At 40.1% G+C, this 20,164-nt stretch overlaps 1 protein-coding gene across 4 annotated transcripts in view; it reads right to left on the bottom strand.

Annotated features, from left to right (window-relative positions):
• Positions 1–8,197: 8,197 nt before the first annotated feature.
• Positions 8,198–20,164, bottom strand: part of LOC136456019 (disease resistance protein Pik-2-like) — a 29,159-nt gene continuing 17,192 nt past the window's right edge. For 3 of the 4 annotated variants that reach the window (XM_066455777.1, XM_066455778.1, XM_066455779.1), the window contains 2 exons: positions 16,573–18,571; positions 8,198–9,669 (listed from right to left, as the gene is read on the bottom strand). In XM_066455777.1, coding sequence (XP_066311874.1) covers positions 8,419–9,669; positions 16,573–18,571 — 3,250 coding nt within the window. In that variant the 3' untranslated portion in view covers positions 8,198–8,418. The remainder of the gene's footprint in view (positions 9,670–16,572; positions 18,572–20,164) is intronic. The other variant, XM_066455780.1, reaches the window with a different exon arrangement.

Genomic DNA, 20,164 nt, shown 5'->3' with positions numbered 1-20,164 from the left:
AAGAAAAATCAAAATGGTTGAGGTCTGACCGTAGGGGAGAATACTTTTCACATGAGTTTGATTCATTCTGCAAGGAACATGGAATTATTCATGAGAGGACGCCTCCATACTCCCCCCAATCCAATGGGATTGCTGAACGAAAGAATCGCACTCTAACTGATTTGGTTAACGCCATGTTAGACACTGCGGGACTTTCCAACGAATGGTGGGGTGAGGCTATATTGACGGCATGTCATGTCCTGAATAGAGTTCCTACAAAGAATAAAGAAGTAACACCATTCGAGGAATGGGAAAAGAAAAGGTTGACTCTCTCATACCTACGCACTTGGGGATGCTTGGCCAAGGTGAATGTGCCAATCATCAAAAAGCGCAAACTTGGACCAAAAACTGTAGATTGTGTGTTCCTCGGTTATGCTTTACACAGCGTCGGCTATAGATTCCTAGTTGTAAGCTCTGGAGTACCTGACATGCGTGTTGGTGCAGTGATTGAGTCCAGAGATGCTACATTCTTTGAGAATGAATTTCCTATGAGAGGAAATGAACCTAGCACATCTTGTCAAAACCCTATTGATTCCCCCGTGGCGCCAACAGAACATCTTGAACAAACATGTGTTGAGAATCCAGAGGAGGATAATAGTGGAGCTACTCGAAAGAGTAAGAGATAGAGGACTGTAAAGTCTTTTGGTGATGATTTCACTATATACCTCGTGGATGACACTCCAAGCACCATTGCTGAGGCATTTTCCTCTCCCAACGCTGACTACTGGAAGGAAGCAGTGCGAAGTGAGATGGATTCAATTATGACCAATGGAACTTGGGAGATTGTTGATCGTCCTTACGGGTGCAAGCCTGTAGGATGTAAATGGGTGTTCAAGAAAAAGCTTAGGCCTGATGGTATGATTGAAAAGTACAAGGCAAGGCTTGTGGCTAAGGGTTATACCCAGAAAGAAGGCGAGGACTTCTTTGATACTTATTCACCAGTGGCCCGATTGACCACAATCCGAGTACTGCTTGCCCTGGCTGCGTCTCATGGTCTTTTCGTTCATCAGATGGATGTTAAGACGGCTTTCCTAAATGGGGAGCTAAATGAGGAGATCTACATGGATCAGCCTGATGGCTTCGTAGTAGAAGGTCAAGAAGGAAAGGTGTGTAAATTATTGAAGTCTTTGTATGGCCTAAAACAAGCACCTAAGCAATGGCATGAAAAGTTTGATAAAACTATGACATCTGCTGGTTTTGTTGCGAATGAAGCCGACAAATGTGTGTACTACCGCTATGGTGGGGGAGAAGGAGTAATCCTGTGCTTGTATGTGGATGACATACTAATCTTTGGGACAAGCCTCAATGTGATTGAGGAAGTCAAGGACTTTCTATCAAAGAGCTTTGACATGAAGGATTTGGGAGTGGCTGATGTGATACTAAACATCAAACTTCTAAGGGGAGAAAATGGTGGGGTAACACTTGTACAAACTCACTATGTGGAAAAGGTACTGAGTCGCTTTGGTTATAGTGACTGCAAGCCCGTGTCCACTCCCTATGATCCAAGCGTGATCCTGAGAAAGAACCGAAGAATAATGAGGGATCAGTTGAGATACTCCCAAATCATCGGCTCGCTAATGTACTTGGCTAGTGCAACGAGGCCTGACATCTCATTTGCTGTGAGCAAATTAAGCCGGTTTGTTTCAAATCCGGGAGATGATCACTGGCGTGCTCTTGAAAGAATATTGCGCTATCTAAAGGGAACGTCGAGCTTTGGCATTCACTATACGGGGTACCCGAAGGTACTCGAGGGCTATTGTGATACAAATTGGATATCTGATGCTGATGAGTTAAAAGCCACAAGTGGATATACATTCACACTTGGAGGTGGCGCTGTTTGCTGGAAGTCTTGCAAGCAGACCATCTTAACAAGGTCAACAATGGAAGCAGAACTTGTAGCACTTGATACCGCTACTGTTGAGGCTGAATGGCTCCGTGAGCTCCTTATGGATTTGCTGGTGGTTGAAAAACCTGTGCCCACAATTTCTATGAACTGTGATAACCAAACAGTAATTATCAAGATAAACAGTTCAAAGGACAACATGAAGACCACTAGGCATGTAAAGCGGCGGTTAAAATCTGTCAGAAAATTGAGAAACTCTGGAGTAATAGCATTGGACTATGTCCATACGTCTAAAAATCTGGCAGATCAATTTACTAAGGGACTATCGCATAATGTGATAGATAATGCATCGAGTGAGATGGGACTGAAACCCACATGAAGTTCTATCGTGGTGGCAACCTGTCCTATGTGATCGGAGATCTCGTGAATTAGGATGGTGAAACAAGCTATGGGTAGACTGAGGGAAGAGACCCTTTTTAATAAAGGTCAATCTCTTGAGTAATGCACTTCTCTTCCTATCTGTATGGCAGGTTGGTAAATACCTCAATGTGATCCGAGTGGCTTAATGAGAAGCAAAGATGTCGGCCTACAGGGCATCTTAAAGGAACACAGCTATGTGAGTTTGATTGCTAGTCACAATCTATGAGATTTGGGTGATCTCTAGATACTCATGAATAGACCAGGAGTATGACTTATATGCTCCAACCAGAGGGGATGCTACAGGCAGCCTAGTATCAGTAAAGGAATCGAGTGAGCCTCACTTTGCACAAAACTGTCAATTCAAGGCATAGTCCATTGGTCAGTTGTAAATGAGTGTAAACTCCTTTTCTAGATGGATGTTCAACTTAACAGTCTTCATCGAAACACTGGTATATCAAACAAGCTCAGATCTGAAGACATTAAATGTGGACTTCTGAAGTTTGGTGGGGATTGTTAGATTAATTTGGGCCAGGCCCATTATTTATTCTAATTAATCAAATAAACTTCAAAGACCCACAATTATTGTTAAGTGGAAAAGTGATTAGTACCATATAGGAAATTCACTAAAAAGGTTATCAACTTAAATAGTGAGTCTTAGGACTCTCACATAGACAAGTTGAGAGGGAGAACCGGGAGGCCACACGCGCGCGCCGCCGCCGCCGAGCCGCGCCGCCCGCCCGCCCGCCCGCCCGCGCGCACGACGCGCCGCGCCGGGCCGTGGCCATGGCCCGGCTTGGTTTTGTCGCTTGGCCCAACCAAAACCCTAGCCGCCGCAGCCAACTCCCAATGCCCAACCACCCTGTCTAGGTTTATTCCCCCGACAGGGCCTAACGGACAGATGGGGAATTGCGCGGCTATAATGAGGGGAGGGCGCCCCTGTTCCAGGTGTGCGAGACCCGACTCTTCCTCTTCCTCCTCTCCGCAACATCTGAGCGCTGAGCTGTTCGTCTACATCTTCGACCGGAGTTCCCTGCGCGCACAGGGAGCTTCGGTAGCAGGCCTCCGGAACTTCCCCCGTCAAGCGTACCTGCACGGGTAGGCGGGGAATCAAGTTTTTGGGGAGCGCCGGCTTCCCGGTGCGACTGCTGCCCCGTCTGTAGTTTCCTATTCGGGGGCTTCTGCTTCTTGACGGGAGAGTCTCGTTCTACTGCTCCGACGCCGCACCTGCAGGAGCTTCCCGTGCTACTACTGCGACACCGCACCTGCAGGAGCTTCCCGTGCTACTGCTGCGACACCGCACCTGCAGGAGCTTCCCGTGCCACTGCTCCAACACCGCACCTGTAGGAGTCTCCCGGCGCGACCTCCTCTGCAACATGGTGGACACGAGGAGGACTGGTGGCCGCACCAACACCAACGACGGAGAAGATGGTGGCTCACTGTCCGCGGATACCGGCAGTCCCACCCTAGGGTATAAATCTAATCCCACTGTGCGCTATTGTTCATATGCTATTCTGTTAGCGTTTTTAGCGCACTTGGTTGCTGCACTGTTAAATACTATCTGCAGTAGTGGTGCTGTTACAGTATGGTTAGTGGTACTGTTACTATTGTTTAAGTCGTATTTATGGATTAATATAAGTCGTAAATTGACCAAATGTTCAACAGCATAATGGGGTCACATGACGCACAAATGAATTCCTCCAGATAATGACTGAATGAGCTTAAGCTAGAGGAACATAACGCTTCATCTTTCATTTCTTTCGCTTTATTATCTTCTTGTCCCGAGGATTTTGATGTGAATTAGAAAACGTTGGTCAATGATTTCTTTTTTAATGAAGAAAAGGTTTAATTAAAATAAAAATCTAGCCTCTCTAACGGTACTTACGGCCATTACAAAATAAATTGAAAAAAATGAGATCTAATATTCTATAAACAACATAGAAATTTTAAACTCTTAGATGCAGCTCAAATCCACATATATATCAATCTGAATTTTAATTGCCGAGAAAAAGCTTGATGCGGTTGCTCCTGTTCCCTTACATTAGGAAGAAATTAAAAATAGTCAAAGTTCATAAAATTCCATCATATACTTAAGAAGAGAGAAGAACTTAGTTAAACGCGCGGTCATATATATATTCTTATAGACCAAAATAAATCTGTTTACTCAATCGTGTTGGACTGAATAAATATTAGTATTACCGAAGCAATGCCTGCTGGCCATCACTGGATTTGTCGTGCACTAGCACTGCAGTACGGCACCATTACATTGATCCCGTCAAGGCATTTGCTTCAGCGCAGCCCTGTCCTTGCTGAGTCAACCCAGAACCCGTGAGACCTTTTCTGGCATACGCGGATGCGGGGAGCACCGGTTTTTCAAGCAGAGGTAAAAGCTCAACATGCATGAACACCCCCCCCCCCCCCCCCCCCCCCCCCCCCCCCCCCCTTTTCAAATTATGGACTCTTATGGCACATGAATGCAATACTCCCCCTTGTGCAATTCTATTTTCTCATCCCTTTGTTGGCAACGCAATCATCAAGAAGAGCTAAAAAGATTTCAATTGAAGAACATGCTCAAAGAAGTACCCATCCGGAAGGGAAAACACAAAAGAACTTGATACCAATTTTTAAGGACACAAGCTCCAAAGCATGGATGCCATGATAGATATGGGGTGCAATCCTAGAAAGCTTCTCAAGTAGACCACAAAGCACTTGCAAGTTCTAGGGATGGCAAAGCACTACGAGGAGTAAACAATGTAGCTCAAAGGCGCACAAAATCTCAAAGTGATACTATGTCACAAGAACCAAGCGTAAAAGCAATTCATTGGGTTTTCAAGATTATTCAAAAATTGTTCTCCACAAGAACAAGCACCTAGCATGAATAGTGCGAGGATTAAGTTATCACTAGTGCTATGAAAAGCTCAAACTAGGCAAACACATTCTCATCTGAAGGTCATCACAAACACCAAAATATTTAGATCCAAGCCTTGTTTATTTTATCCCAACCATGTGCCCACTTCTTTGGCAAGCAACATGAAACAAGTAAGCAACTGTATTGGATCACATTTTAGCACAAATTAGCTTGGTCATGAAAGAATTAAAAGCAACCTTGGGCTGAAAGATTATGCTAATCACAAAGCTATTTACATTTTAGCACAAGTTGCTTTGGGACACACAGAATTAAAAAACAACCATGTGCCCGGAGGTCCGCGCTAGATGCGGCTCTCGGGGTCATCTACGAGCCCATGTGCCTCATCGCGCTGTCCAACTGCATCCAGTTCGCCGTCCGCAGGCTCGCGGGCCTCCTCTCCGCCCGCGTCGCCGCCCTGCGATTCGTCCCCACCGTCTGCTGATCATCCGTGGGGTGGGGGTTTGTTTGACTTCATCCTCCTTCTACCCGTGTCTACTTGAAAACCGCTTCTGTATATATATCTGTCTGCAACTGCGGTTTTAGGGGGTTTGGGCATTGGGGGAATCAGGAACTGTCTGCTGTTCCTCTGTGCGTGCCTCAAGCATTATACCATTGAAAAGTAGCAAAATTCTTCGAATTCAAATGGAAGAAAAAATAAATAAGACCAACATTTTTTATCCTTTGTTCTTGTACTCAAGATTGATTGATGCGAATTGTGTTAGGATGCATCATTATCTGTTCCTTGTGTATAGACATGTGTTTTAATTTATTTTCTTGCTACTACTACTATTCAAGCCTGCCAGAAGCAATGCGTTTGGGGAATTCTTCTCATAAATCTACTAGTTGAATTTAGCTCAAACTGATATATATATATATATATATATATATATATATATATATATATATATATATATATATATATATATATATATATATATATATATATATATAGGACTACTATCCTGTAGCTGGCTACAGAATAACTTATTCTGTAGCCACTTTGAGTTACGATAATTACTATGTTATTTTACGAGATTATAGTAACTCCTTACTAAGTGGTTTAATATAACGTTATGGTAAATATCCCCATGTGTTATAGTAACCCAACTATCGTAAATATGTATTTATATTATGGTAAATTAGTATATAAAATTATAGTAAATGGAGGTGGCTACAGAATAACTTATTTTGTAGCCGGCTACTGAATAGCCTCTCCCTATATATATATATATATATATATATATATATATATATATATATATATATATATATATATATATATATGGCTACTCACTTTGCACTTCTTACGTCGACAACTTTTTTTCTATAATCAGCCATTATTTTGAAATTGTGACTCAAGTGGATGTGCTATGCTATATGGTTAATAATACTCTACAGAGCAAAGGCTTTTTGATGATATGCACCGTGTGTAGGATGATATTACTAGGTAGCAATGGGGATATAGTACAATGATTATTTGTAAATAGAAGATGCAGACTGGGTGGAGAAATCTACTTGTCGGATTACAGTTTTTTGTTACTCAAGCCAAATTGTAGTAATTTGTGATTTTTAGAAAGGGAAAGGAATAAACATGACCTCCTATTGGATATTGTTGAATGGACTAATGTTTTGACTGCTTTCTACAGTCATATATTAATTAGTATCCAACATGCTTAGGTCTAGTTCCAGCAGAGTAGAGGAAAAAACAAGAGGAGCTGGGTTCCAACGATTTTCTTTATTATATTGATCGCATTACCTTTCCTATAGTTTTAGAGTGATTTTCCCGAGTACAAAATGAAACAAGAGGGTAGCCTTTATTGGTGATTTTTCGTGAAGGTTTTCTCTCCATCCTTCTCACTCGCATGCTTTAAGTTTTGTTTTTTTATTTATCTAGAGTTTGTGTCAAAAATGCCTATTTCTACCATTTTCCTACGTTTGACATCTTGTCAATTGTTCTAAAATTCAATGTTATTATGTAACTATTCATAGGTTTTCAAGAGTTTTGAGTTTCCTGTATGGTGTACACACGTCTGCAGCTGTTTTATTTTTGGCCCTCTGTTCTTGTGAGTACTTCTTCTCTCCTTATTAGGCTTGCGTCCAGACACTTCTATTGGGTTCCTAGTTACTGGCTGACCATAACGAGGTACTTTTAGATATATTTTGTGGGTGGTAATCGACTAGTCATGCAATTATATGATCTTTCATGTTTTTGAGATAAATGAGGAAGGCACATTGTTCTTTCATTCATGTTTAGGTTGAATGCATATTCTGCTTATACGATCTGTTCCATTTATCTAAGAGGTTCAATGATTATCAGTGTAAGCAGTTTATGCTGGAGGGACTGAACAGCAAAGAAACTTTTTTTTTTAGGGCTGAACAGCAAAGAAACTGATCACAGGTCAAACAACCATTTTCTTTTGGCAACATTTATATTCCGGTTGCAACTCTTGAGGGCCCGTTCGCTTGAGTAATTTGTAGGAATCTGGATGAATTTAGATAAATTTGAAGGAATTTGTAAAAGAAAAATACTATTTCAGATGAGATTTAAGAGCACGCGAACGGGCCCGCACTTTCAACCCGGTTCGACTCCCGCTCCACACTGCTTCCGCTCCGTCCAGCTCCCTCTGACTCCCCACCGCTCCCGGCGCTGTTTGAGCTCCCTCGATGGCTCCTGCTCCCAACCCGCCAGAGAAAGGGGAAGGCAAGCTATGGCGGCGCCGAGGAGGCAAGCTCGGCGGTGGCAGCCTCGATCTTGGCGACGACGGCCTGGATCTCGGCGAGCTCGGCGACGGCTGGTGCTTCTACTGCTACAGGAGGCGTTGCAGCTGGTGCTCTGGATTTGCAGTACAACTTGAGGAACCACACGACGGATACTCTAATAACCACAGCAAGTGCCACCACGATGTATCATTGCAGGAGCGTGACTACTGCCGCGAAGGCGGCCGTGGCTACCAGCGCCACGAGAAGGCAATTGACGGGGTTTCAGTTTTAGAGGCAAATATTAGTTAAAAATAATATTATACAACAAACGGAGTTTCAGTTTTACAGACAATTGACGGGGTTCGAATATTTAGTCTTTGCATCCGACTCAGGGCAATCTTTACAAACTTATTACTGACTCAACATGAAAATGAATAGACCAAGTGAACCTTTTGCATGTTCATTTGGTCGGAATGATTTTTGCAAACCAGCAGGTAACTCCATAACACAGTCAACGTGCAGCACGACGCTTCACATAAAAGGCTACCAGCCATGCTACTGCTGTACTGAAATAAATACCAGGAAGATATTTGAGCAAACCAGGATTAATATGGTCATCCAAACCAAATAAACCATGAGCCAGTGTCTTCTGAGCAAACAAAGCAAACAGCATCAGGCATGCTCCAGTCAAGCAAATATTTGCAGGAAACTTGAGCAGTTGAGTCGCCTTGTCTGAGCCAGGTATGCTCCCTGGCCACCTCGATATCATCCACAGGCTGAGATATAGCATACACCCTGCAACGGCGCAGGAAACCATTGCCTCCGTGTACCAGGATCCCAGGAAATCCCCTTCATATCCATAAGTGGAAGTTAAGCTTGCCAAACCAGCTCCCAGGGGAATGAACAAGAAGCCATCGTTATCTGTGGCAACTTTGCCTGCTGCTGCTCTATAAGAACTTCCACCGTGGAGAAAAGTAGAAAACCAGACAAGCCCTGCAATCAGCTCAGGGATGCAGACCAATGCCACGACCTCTCCCAGCCATTCTCCTGCCATCGTGTGTACTGTTATGAACATCATCACCATGTATGCCATTTGGATCCATCTCAGAGGGCGTGTTAAGCCAGGACTGAGATCATCTGCCAATCTGGAATACATCAGTGCTAGCATCCCTAGCGCGCAACATGAGAAGAGCAGAAAGTGAGACAGAACAGGGCTACCGTCCCCATATAGTGCACTGATTAATAGTACAAAATACGGTACTAATGCTGTACTCAAAAGTTCCTCAATTTTCTTTCTATCTTGTTCCAAGTCATCCTTTGTTATACTCAGACACCCTTGTGCTGCTTCGAGCTCTTCAGAATTCTTTGTATCCTCTGATCTTTTGCATTGTTGCTGCAATTTGCCCTTCACCAGGATCTTTTTCCAAAGATAAGCGATGAAGCCAAGCAAACAAATAGGGAAGGGAACAAGGATGTAATACTGGAAGTTGATCAGAATCAGCAATACATATGCTATGATCACAGAAACACCGGTGTCCACGTAGATACCCATACCTTTGAACCGGTTCGACTCTGGTCTTAGCACCCGAAGATACTCAAGAACAAGGAGCACACAAAGAAGGCCAAAAAGGAGACCGCTTTGGCCTGCATTGCTCTTTTGTGCATTTGAAAACCAAGAAATAATGGACATAATTTGCATTCTCAGCAGGTTCTCATGAAGTGAGTCTGTGTTGCTCTTCTTCTCCCCTTGTGGCACCACGAACTTCAATCCAGATAATCAGATAGAGAAAATTAGCAAATTTGTATACATATTTATTAGAGATGTATGGCTTGTGTATACGTATGTGGCTATACATCTCTAATAATATTGATTAACTGTAAACAAAAATTGCCTCTGATTGCTAGATAAAAAATGAAACAAAAAAAAAATCTATTACTTCATATGTTATGAGACAAGTTTTGCATAACCTATTTCTTTTTGTAACACAAACATGTTATTTTGGATTATATTACATTATTGAAGATTAATTCGATCTCTTGCAGTCCAGTAGCACATATGGAATTATATTAGGAACAGAGACACTTGAATTGCATGTATAACCAATAAGCACCCTCTCTCATTTATATGGATTACCATTGTCTACTAGTTTTTCAAATGCAATTCTTAGTTTAACATGAGGGTCAAATAAGATAGACCTAGATGTGGTATGAAATAGCTACTCCCTCCATTTCAAATAATTCGCATTAAATTCCATCTTAGAAACAAATGTGATGGCTTCCACTGGTGTTTAATTTAGTGGTTGTTTATGAGCCCAACCTGAATTTAAGGAAGGGTTTTTGACTGAGCTGGTTCAAACTTGCAGTAATGTTTCCTTACCTTTGTTGATTGGTGGATATTTTAATCAGAAATCCAAGTGAAAAAATAATGACAAATATGACAGCCATTGGTCCATTTTATTCAATGCTATTATATGACTTCTGGGAATTGAACCCTAGATGGGTTGGATTTAAGGGAGATCGAGATGTTAGGACAAATATCCACTTGGACTAATCTCTACTGTAATGGACCAATCCAAACTATTTTAGGTACACCAAACAATGCGTCCCCCGCTGAGAGAATCCAATCACTGTGCACCCAGAAAATTACACATAGAATTTTAACATTATTAAAATCTATGGCTCCTAGTCCTCCCTCGCAGGCTTCAACTCGATCCGATGACCAACGTTATTTGGATCTCAGGCTTCGACGCACGCGCTCAGCCCCCCGCACGCACTGATCCCCTATACACCCTCCGTGGCCAGGGATGGAAATCCCACGCCGCCATGCCTCACGACAAAAAAATCCAAAACTGATATACGGAAAAAGGAAGGGCAGGACGGCGACATCGGTGGGGATCCCATCTCAATGGACGCGGATGAAGCTACTGCAGCGGCCGACGGAACCAGAGAAGCAACAACGGAGGACGAACCAGATGGGTGCGTGGAAGCAAGCGAGCATACCAATGCCGGCCAGGTTTCACCTATAGCAGCCTTCCGTACAGGTAAATCAACTAGCTTTGGACCATGCTTGGATTTGTGAAAGCCTGGCCCTTGCTTCTTTGATTAGATGCATCTATAATTTGATTGATTTGGTGGATGTGTAGTTTAATTTGGTGCATTGTACTTTGTTTTTGCAGGTGCGGTCTATAAGCTTTAGCTGACTTTGAATGAATTGACAAAATAGTTGTAGATATGAGGATAGTTCTTCGACAACTTCCGATCCAGAAGCAAACCTTGCACAAGTTATGAGGTAATATCATTTCATTGTGATTTGATTTAATTTGCACTGACATGCCTTCATTTTTCAATTTTGAACTTTTCAGGCGCATTGTTTTTCCATGTGTAATAGTTAACCGATGAATTTGTGCTGGAAACACATGCAAAAGACAATGAAGTGGAAAGAAGATCAGTAGGATTGCTATATTTAGTCTTGACATATGTTAGAATACTTCATACATAGTCTGTGTAAGTTAGTTTTTCTCTGAGTTAGTATAACATTGTAGGTCGATCTATCCAATCCTAGACATCTTTGTTACTGCAGTTAGTGTTTCAGTCATTTGCATTGTTTTATCCTTGTTGAGATCATTTGGTAATCTCTATCACATAGCTGTGCTCAACATTTTGGTTCGTTTGAACAAGTGTCGAGTCATTTGTATCCCCTTGCATACTGTTATATATGTACGACAAGGAAATATGTTTGACATCAAACCTGTGATAAAGATCAGAACCAACGGTTCTTTCTCACATGATATTTTAATTCTAAATGGAAAAAAGAGTGCCTACATAAAGTTTGAAGTCCACCTCTTGATTGCCCGTCATGCAGTGCAGGGACTGTGTTGCAATGTTACATGAAGTATTTTGGAAAATAAATTGAATTTTTATTTCTTCACATGTTGGAGAACCTAATGTGTGGACACCATTGAACTATGCCATACTATGTGTTTGAGTAGAGTCAGATATTGTATTTTAAGACTGAAGCACCATAATAATATAGTGTTGGTGATGCAGAAACAATGGTAGAAGTGCAGCAGGTACCATTGGCATTGCCAGAAGCATCAATTTTTTCAACCACCTTAGGCAAGATCGTTCTGTTGTTTGTTTTCCTTGGTGGGTGTGTGGAGAGATTTGTTTTGACACTATTTGTGTTTTCTTTAGATGTCAATCTTAGTCAGCTTTGGTATACAAAAAAATAGCTTCGTTATTGATCTTTTCCTTTGCGTTTAGTATTAGTCCGTTCCCCATCATCTTTTGTAGTCCACCACAATCTAGAAGTCCTCATGAAAATACCGTTTTAAAATGTCAAGGGTTTAAGAACCAATTATCTGTTTGTTGAATAAAAAGAGTTTTTGTCCAGCCGAGACCTCTAATATTCATGCTTGACCGTAATAAACCCAAGTAGCAGTATTGCCTTTTTAACATAAGCTTGATCTGTGGAAAATGAATTAACGGTTTAAGAACCAATGATCTATTTGTTGAAAAAAGTTTTTATTCAGCTGAAAGCTCTAATATTCACACTTGACCAAGAGATATGGGATGCCTAAACAATTAACTTGGCCTGCTCTTGAGGGACAGGAATTGATGCATTTGCTTAATTGTTCTATTTTCTGAATAAACACCAACTAAGTTTGTTCTTAATGTGGCCCGTAGCGTTAGCACGGGCAAATATACTAGTTCTAGAAATGTGCCAACTTTTGAAAAAAATGGATATAATCTTAGCTAGTAGGGTATGAGAGCAAAAAAATTCACTAGTCACAGTTGATTCCTTGAATAGAGAAATTTCTGATCATATGCCATTGTTACTATGCACTGTAAGGAACAAAGTTGACAGTCAACCTATGTTTAAATTTGAACTTGATTGGATTTTACATGAGGGGTTTTTTACACAATGGCAAAGATTTGGAAGAGTGAGAAAAAAGGATCCACGTCTATGCAGAATGGCAAAATAAAATTAGAAGGCTGTGGTACTTCCTAAGCGGATGGGCTAAGAATTTGAGTGGAAGTTATAAGAAAGAAAAAACAAGACAAGAAAGCAAATCTCAGCTTCTTAGTCAACATAAACTTGATCTTAAACAAATTGTTCGAGATAGAATTGCTCATCTTCTTCGAGAAGAAGAGACTAGGTGGTTTCAAAGGGTAAAAACCAGAAAGTTCTTGCAAGGGGATAAAAACACAAATATTTTTAGATAGTGGTTAACAGCAAGACAAGAAAATAATTTGTTTAGAATAGGAGGAAGAAAAACTTGAAGAATTTCATCACAAAGTATTATGAAGAGCTATTTGGATCGTCATAGAGAAATGATTTTTCTTTCGATGAGTCATAAATATAAGATATCCCTCAGGTTACTGAAGTAGAAAATAGCATGCTGGTTGGTGACTTTACGAAGAAGGAAGTAAGAGAGACACTGGGTCCTGATGGATTCCCAACAAAGTTTTATGGCCATGTTTAAAGAATTCCATAACTGTAAGCTTTCATCATTTTAGCCTGAATTTTGGTACCATTGCTCTAATACCGGAGTAGAAGGAAGTAAAGCAGATACAACAATATAGACCACTTTGTATTCTCAATGTTAATTTTAAGCTTTTTTTTTTACAAAAGTCTTGGCTAACAGACTGACATGCATGTATAGTCGATAGAGTGGTGAGACCTTTGCAAACGGCCTTTTTGCCTTGAAGAAATATCTTGTAAGGACTAGTGGTGTTACTTGAAACAATTCATGAAATACGTAAGAGGAAAAAGGTTGGTATTGTACTAAAAATAGATTTTAGAAGGCGTATGATAAGGTAAATTGGCAGCAAACCTTGAGAATGAAGGGCTTCTCGCCTGTCTAGTGTTGGTGGTTTGAATTGATTATAGAGGACATGTATAACCGATAAAGTAAATGATGAAATATAGAGGCCATTATTTTCATATTACGAAAGGACATAGGCAAGGAGATCCTCTATCACCTATCCTTTTTAACGTAGTAGCTGCTATGTTGGAGATTCTTGTTTCAAGAGCAAGAAACAATGCTCAATCCAGGGCTTCGTGGCCGAATTTGGTTGGTGACAAGTTTTTTATTCTACAATATGCAGATGAAACTATACTCTTCATAGACAATGACATTGGGGAGCTAAGAAGTTGAAATTGGTATTATGTGCTTTTGAAAAGTTGTCCGACCTAAAAATCAACTTCCATAAGAGTGGGTTGTTTTGCTTTGGATTAGCTAAGCTAAGGAGTAAGGATTTGGTGGAGTTATTTGGGTGCAAGGAAGGAAACTTCCCCTTTTGTTACTTAGGAATACCAATGCACTTTCATAGGTTTTTGAATAAGGATGGGACGTTAGTAGAAGAGTGATTCCAAAAAAAGCTTAGTAGCTAGAAGGGTAAGCTATTGTTGGTTGGAGGCAGGTTGGTGTAAATTAACTTGGTCTTTATCTAGTTTTCCTATGCTTAGGTTGTCCTTTTTTTGTGATTCCTAAAGTAGTACTTAAAAGGTTGGATTATTATAGATCCAGATTTTTCTAACAAGGTGATGATCATAAGAAGAAATATATACTTGCCAGGTGGAGCATCCTTTGTGAACCGAGGTGTATTAGTGGTCTAGGCATTTTGACCTTGGAAGTTCAAAATTCTTGTCTCCTTTCTAAATGGTTTTTCAAGTTTATGAATGAAGATGGTCTTTGGCAAGGTGTTCTGAAAAGGAAATATTAGAAAAACAAATGTTTATCTAAAGTGACAAAATAGCCGAGTTATTCCCACTTTTGGGCAAGACTTATGAATGTCAAAAATCTCTTCTTCGAAAAAAGGAAAATTCAAAATCAATAGTGGGCTCCAAACTAGATTTTGGGAAGATTTTGGTTGGCCAGAAACCTTTAAAGTTAAAGTTCTTGGCTCTTTATAGAATTGTGAGAAGAAAGGGTGTTAGTGTGGCTAGTATGCTAAGTACACCCCCATTGAACATCTCATTTAGAAGGGCATTAACTAGAAAAAATTGGAGGATTGGCTTAGCTTAGTGTCTAAACTTTTTCCTACTACATTAAATGAGAACAAGTTTGTTTTTATTTGGCTCGTCTTTGTATAGAGATATCATGAACAAAGAGAAATTGTTCTAGAGGGCTAATAACCTTTAAAGGTAAAGATTTTTCTTTGGTAGCTAAAAAGAGGTGTGGTTCTACAAAAGATAACTTGCTGAAGAGGGGGTGGGGGGGTGACACTAAATTTCTGTGGTTTAGAAGAAACAATCCAACATTTATTTTTTGATTGTCAAATTGCAAGGATGAGGTGGAATTCTTTGTTCATCATTTTAATCTACAACCACAAAAAAGTGCAGTCCTTATTTGGTTCTTAGTTAGAAAGCTTTCCTCCAAGACTAAAAAGACAAGTAATAGTGGGTGTGGTGATGATGTACTGGACATTGCGATTAAGTAGAAATGATATTGTTTTTAACAAAACAAATACTAACTCTCTCTTGCAGGTAATCTTCAAGGGAACGAACATACTGGATCAGGCAGTGGTCCTAGTTATCTAAAGAGGAAGAGAGAATGACACTGAGGAAAGGGTATAGTCGTTTAGAAGTCATGGTGATAGATCTAGCGTGGTGGTCAAAACCAGTGAATACTAACGACAAAGGGATGTGTGGTGGCCAAGAATGTTCATTTTACACGGTTAAACCGCCAAAGGTCTCTAGTTTTTTGAGTTTAATGAGCAAAAGAAAACTCCGATGATATGGCCAAAACTAGACTGCTCCTAAAAATGTCATCTACAATATCAAATATACTTTATGGTGTCTAATGAATTTTGTTTGATGTTGTAGATGTTTGTGCATTTTTCTACAAATTTAGTCAAAACTAGAGAAATGTGACCTAGGACAAATGTAAATAAAACCTATAACAATTTGAAAAGATGTAGTATCTCTTAACCTTCTTATGTCCACTACTAAATATTGAGACTTTGACTTAAAATAACTATTGATTTGCCTTCATTTTTTTTAAAAAAAATGTGCCATCATTTTTTGTTGCCAGCCCATTGAGGTTCTTTCACGGTTAACAACGGCAAGTAATTTAGATACAAAATTAGATGATTATGTTACTTATTTTAACAATAGCCGACATTGATAATCTAGATATATTCACAAAAAAAGATAATCTAGATTTAGATTTAATGGTTCTTTGTATTATTTTCCATAATAGCATTTGTGAGTAATTTAAGCATATGGAAATTTAGAGGTTATTTTTCATAATGTCAAAGGTGGATAATTTATTATGTGTAGATTTATGGAGCTACTCTAGTTATTTTTCATAACAATAGATATTGATAGTTTAATTAGATGCAGAATTAGGATATGGCGGATTACGTGATTCAGAAGTAAATTAGATAAAATCTCTTCTTGCCAACGTTAATTAAATCTACACAAAATCGATAGTCAGATATTTGTTTTGTGGTTGTTTAGGATTTTGTTTTTTCTGGCATGTCGTCATCTAAGGACTAACATGAAGGTACGGTTTTAGGAGCCTTCGGTCAGTCACTGCAAGATATAGTATTATATAATTCTGCAATACAATGAACATGGCTAGTTCAGTATTTTTTTGCACATAGCAAAGTTACGCTTATAAGAAGTTATTTAATTTACTGAAGCAGGGCAGTTTACCGTATGGGATGATAGTCGATGGAGCTCTTCGAATTCAGTATCGCCTACTGAAGAAACTTCCTTGCCGGTTTTCACAACAACATGGGGATGTTTAGGGTGCACCAGTGCAGCTTTCCTGACATCAGCTACAACCTTGGTGCCTACATCCTCGCGAGGGAAGGCGACGACAGCCTGCATCAGGCTTGGCAAATACTCGACCCCAGACACACTCGGTTCTTGTGACGAAGACGAAGAGCACTCCTGGAAGTTTAGCTCGAGCTGTTGGAGCATTGGCAAGGAACCAGCGCTGAAGCTTAACGATGGCAAATTTCTGCACCGGAAGCACAGCTCCTTGAGGCCTGGGAACCCGCGGAAGGTAAGTTGCTCTTGTTCCACGGAGACGATACATAAACAGAGCCGCAGTAGGCTGTCTATGCTTTCGAGGACACTGAGGCCTTCTGCGCTAAGTTCCTGGAAGTTGATGTCCATCTCGACGAGGTTAACACAGCTGCTCGCAACCAACTTTGGGATGGCGTCGTTGAGTCCGTCTATCTTGAACCGTTGAAGCGAATACCGTGGAGGAGTAGGCAAGGAGTGCAATGACTCCATCCAGAAACCACTGCTGCTGGCAACAATCAGAGAACGGAGTCGGTGACCTGCGAGTTTCTGGAGGACGGTGAGCAGGTTATTAACTTTATATTCTTGGGAGCAAAAGATGGCGAGCTCCATCAGGTTTGTGAGATCAGCAAGCTCCTGCACGGCACTGGCAGTGCTCTTCATGATATCAGCAAACGACAGAGTCCGAAGCGCCGTCAGCTTCCCCACCCCACGAGGCAATGAGATCATCCCGGCAAGCAAGTGCACTAGGTTGTGCAGGTCGACGATACTCGGAGGCAACTCTTGTATCCTTGTGGATCTTATGTCAATCGTTTCTAAGTGACGGAGCGAACCAATTTTGGGTGGGAGCCTACTGACATCAGTGCCCCTGAGGCTCAAGTATCTCAGCAGAAACAACATGGGGAGCACGTCAATGGATGGGTCCAGTGAACCCTGACAGTCTTCCAGGTCCAGAACACGCAGCATCTCCATCTTTTTAAGCTGGGGCATGGCACCAACTTCACCGAATACACTGAGTGACCGGGTATGTGATAGGCCCGCGGATCCCTTCGTCTGTGCTGCCGTGCCATGCCCTTGATCCTCCTCATTATTAGCTTTGCACTGCACGGATAGCCAGCGAATGGCGCTGTTGCTACTGGGTGTGTGATCATCTTGTCGTCGTCCACCAGCACCAGGATGTACCAGAGTCACAAAGTTCTCTTCCATGGACCTGCACACAATGAAATCGAGCATTGCTGGGTGAACTCTGCAACTCCTTGCGTTGCCATCATAGTCTACTTGCACTGGCTGGATCAGATTCCTGTTGATAAGCTCATCGAAGTAATTCTTGGCTGTTTCTTCCTTGTCTACCCCATGCTCTTCATCAATAAATCCTTCTGCAATCCATCGCCTTATCAATCGCTGCCTTCTGATCTCGCGCTTCTCTGGGAATATGCTTAGGTACAAAAGACATGTCTTGAGTTGTGGCGGAATATCGTTGTAACTCTGATCAAATATTTCCTTCATTCCATGTAGGTACGTCGACTTGTTGGGTTGTGAGTCCATTTCAAAATCCTTCAGTGCAGAAGCTGGGGATGTCTTGTTCAAGGCTGCGGCAATATTAACAATGGCTAGGGGCAAGCCATTGCATTTTCTCAAAATATGCATGGAAGCATCTCTCAGACCTGGAGGGCAATCGTTCTTGGAGCCAAAAGTCATTCCATAGAATAGTGTTTCTGAATCACTTTCATTAAGAAGAGGAATCCTGAAAACACAGTCACTGTGACTGGAACAGCAAGCCTTTGCAACACCCTCAATTCTTGTTGTCGTCACTATTCTGCTCCCAAGGTTGTTCTTCGGGAAACAGGACCATACTTCTTGCCATGCTTCCGTACTCCATAAATCATCAAGTACAAATAAATACCTGCTTATATATGGAAAAATGTTAAAAACGGTGACTTTGAATATATGGAAAAGGAATAAAGTTTAAATTTTCCATATATTCTGTAGTGATGAGAACCTTCATCGCCGTCAGCTTTTAATGTAAATTACACATGTGTTAAAATGAAAGATGATAGAAAGTAACATATTTTTAATTATATCTAAATTATCCACATCACCCATGACAAAAAAAAAACAAAAGTATCTCTAAAACCCACATGCAAATACTAATATAGGCTATTACAAAAACTAATTCACTACCCATAAAGTACACTATATGTATTTCTAAATTACACACTTCTACCACTATTATGTTAAAAGTAAACATAATGCCATATTTCATCATGTAGACCAAGTAAACATCTATACCTGAGGATAAATATTTATTCTGATAGCTTATCAAGTGCAAAAAAATATACCATCAACAAACCACATAGCATGACACTAACAATTCACTTTATATTATATTAATACTCTGTGATAATAAAATTTTAAAGTTGTTATTTTAAATAAGTTTATACGTTTGACAGAAAATTTATGTCACATTAATATTAGTAATTAAATTTTAAGAAACTCTATGTTTAATAAAACAACACTACTACAAAAGTTTGTTGATATAACAAATTTTGAGTGACGTGATGCAAGCTGAAATGACTATTTGTGTTATAGCCTGAGATCTAGAATGTTTTCTAATAAAATATAAATAAAAAAATTTGAATAAAGGATAGGACAAGACTAGAGTTTCAACTTAACATGTGTTTTGGAAAAATTGCTACAGCTAGATTAAAAGTTTAAATTCAAAATATAGATTCATGATACAGAAAGTGATGCAATAAGAGCTTATATAACTTAAGCTCAGATTTCAACTAAATAAATATCATAGTAAAAAGATAAATCCTAAAAGTTCTTAATTAAAGGTCCCAGTGAAGCTTCTACGTCAATCTTCATGAAACTTGTTGGGAAATAAAAAAAGATAGGTTTTGGGAATTCTGATATAAAACTAGAAACATCAGACTATCAATTCGGTGAACTCTAATACCATTCATAATACCCATTAAATTTATTATATCACTTAAATAATTACCTTGTTCTATGGAAGTGTAAAACAACATAAAGCCACCCATGAATCTATATTTAAATTGTCCACCTACATGCAACATGATTTAAGAGCCTGTTTGGATCCACTCCTCTAAACCATAGAGCTTTAAAATCTTTAGAGCACTTTAGCACAATTTTCAGATCTAAAGTTCTAATATGAGGTGGGCTAAAACGTTTAGAGCTAACTTTAGACCAAATGTTTGAAGACTTCAGCTCTAAAGTTTAGAGGAGTGGAACCAAACATGCCCTAAGTAAATGTAAGTTTACATTTGTTACCGACATGTTATTATGATAGATAATCTACATAACCCCTTATATGTTTCCCACTTATATTAATATTAATACAGTAAAATTTCATTAAATATAAATATAAATATTGTGCTATCACGCATATCAAGTATACATGCATACATGAACATAAATATATATGTTATGTTACTTTAGATATATTTATATATTTTAACTAAAATATTTGACA

The sequence above is a fragment of the Miscanthus floridulus genome, chromosome 6 (genome assembly GCF_019320115.1).
Source record: "Miscanthus floridulus cultivar M001 chromosome 6, ASM1932011v1, whole genome shotgun sequence".
NCBI lineage: Eukaryota > Viridiplantae > Streptophyta > Magnoliopsida > Poales > Poaceae > Miscanthus > Miscanthus floridulus.
Note: the sequence above shows the minus strand (reverse complement) of the source record. Positions and strands in the feature narration are given on the sequence as shown.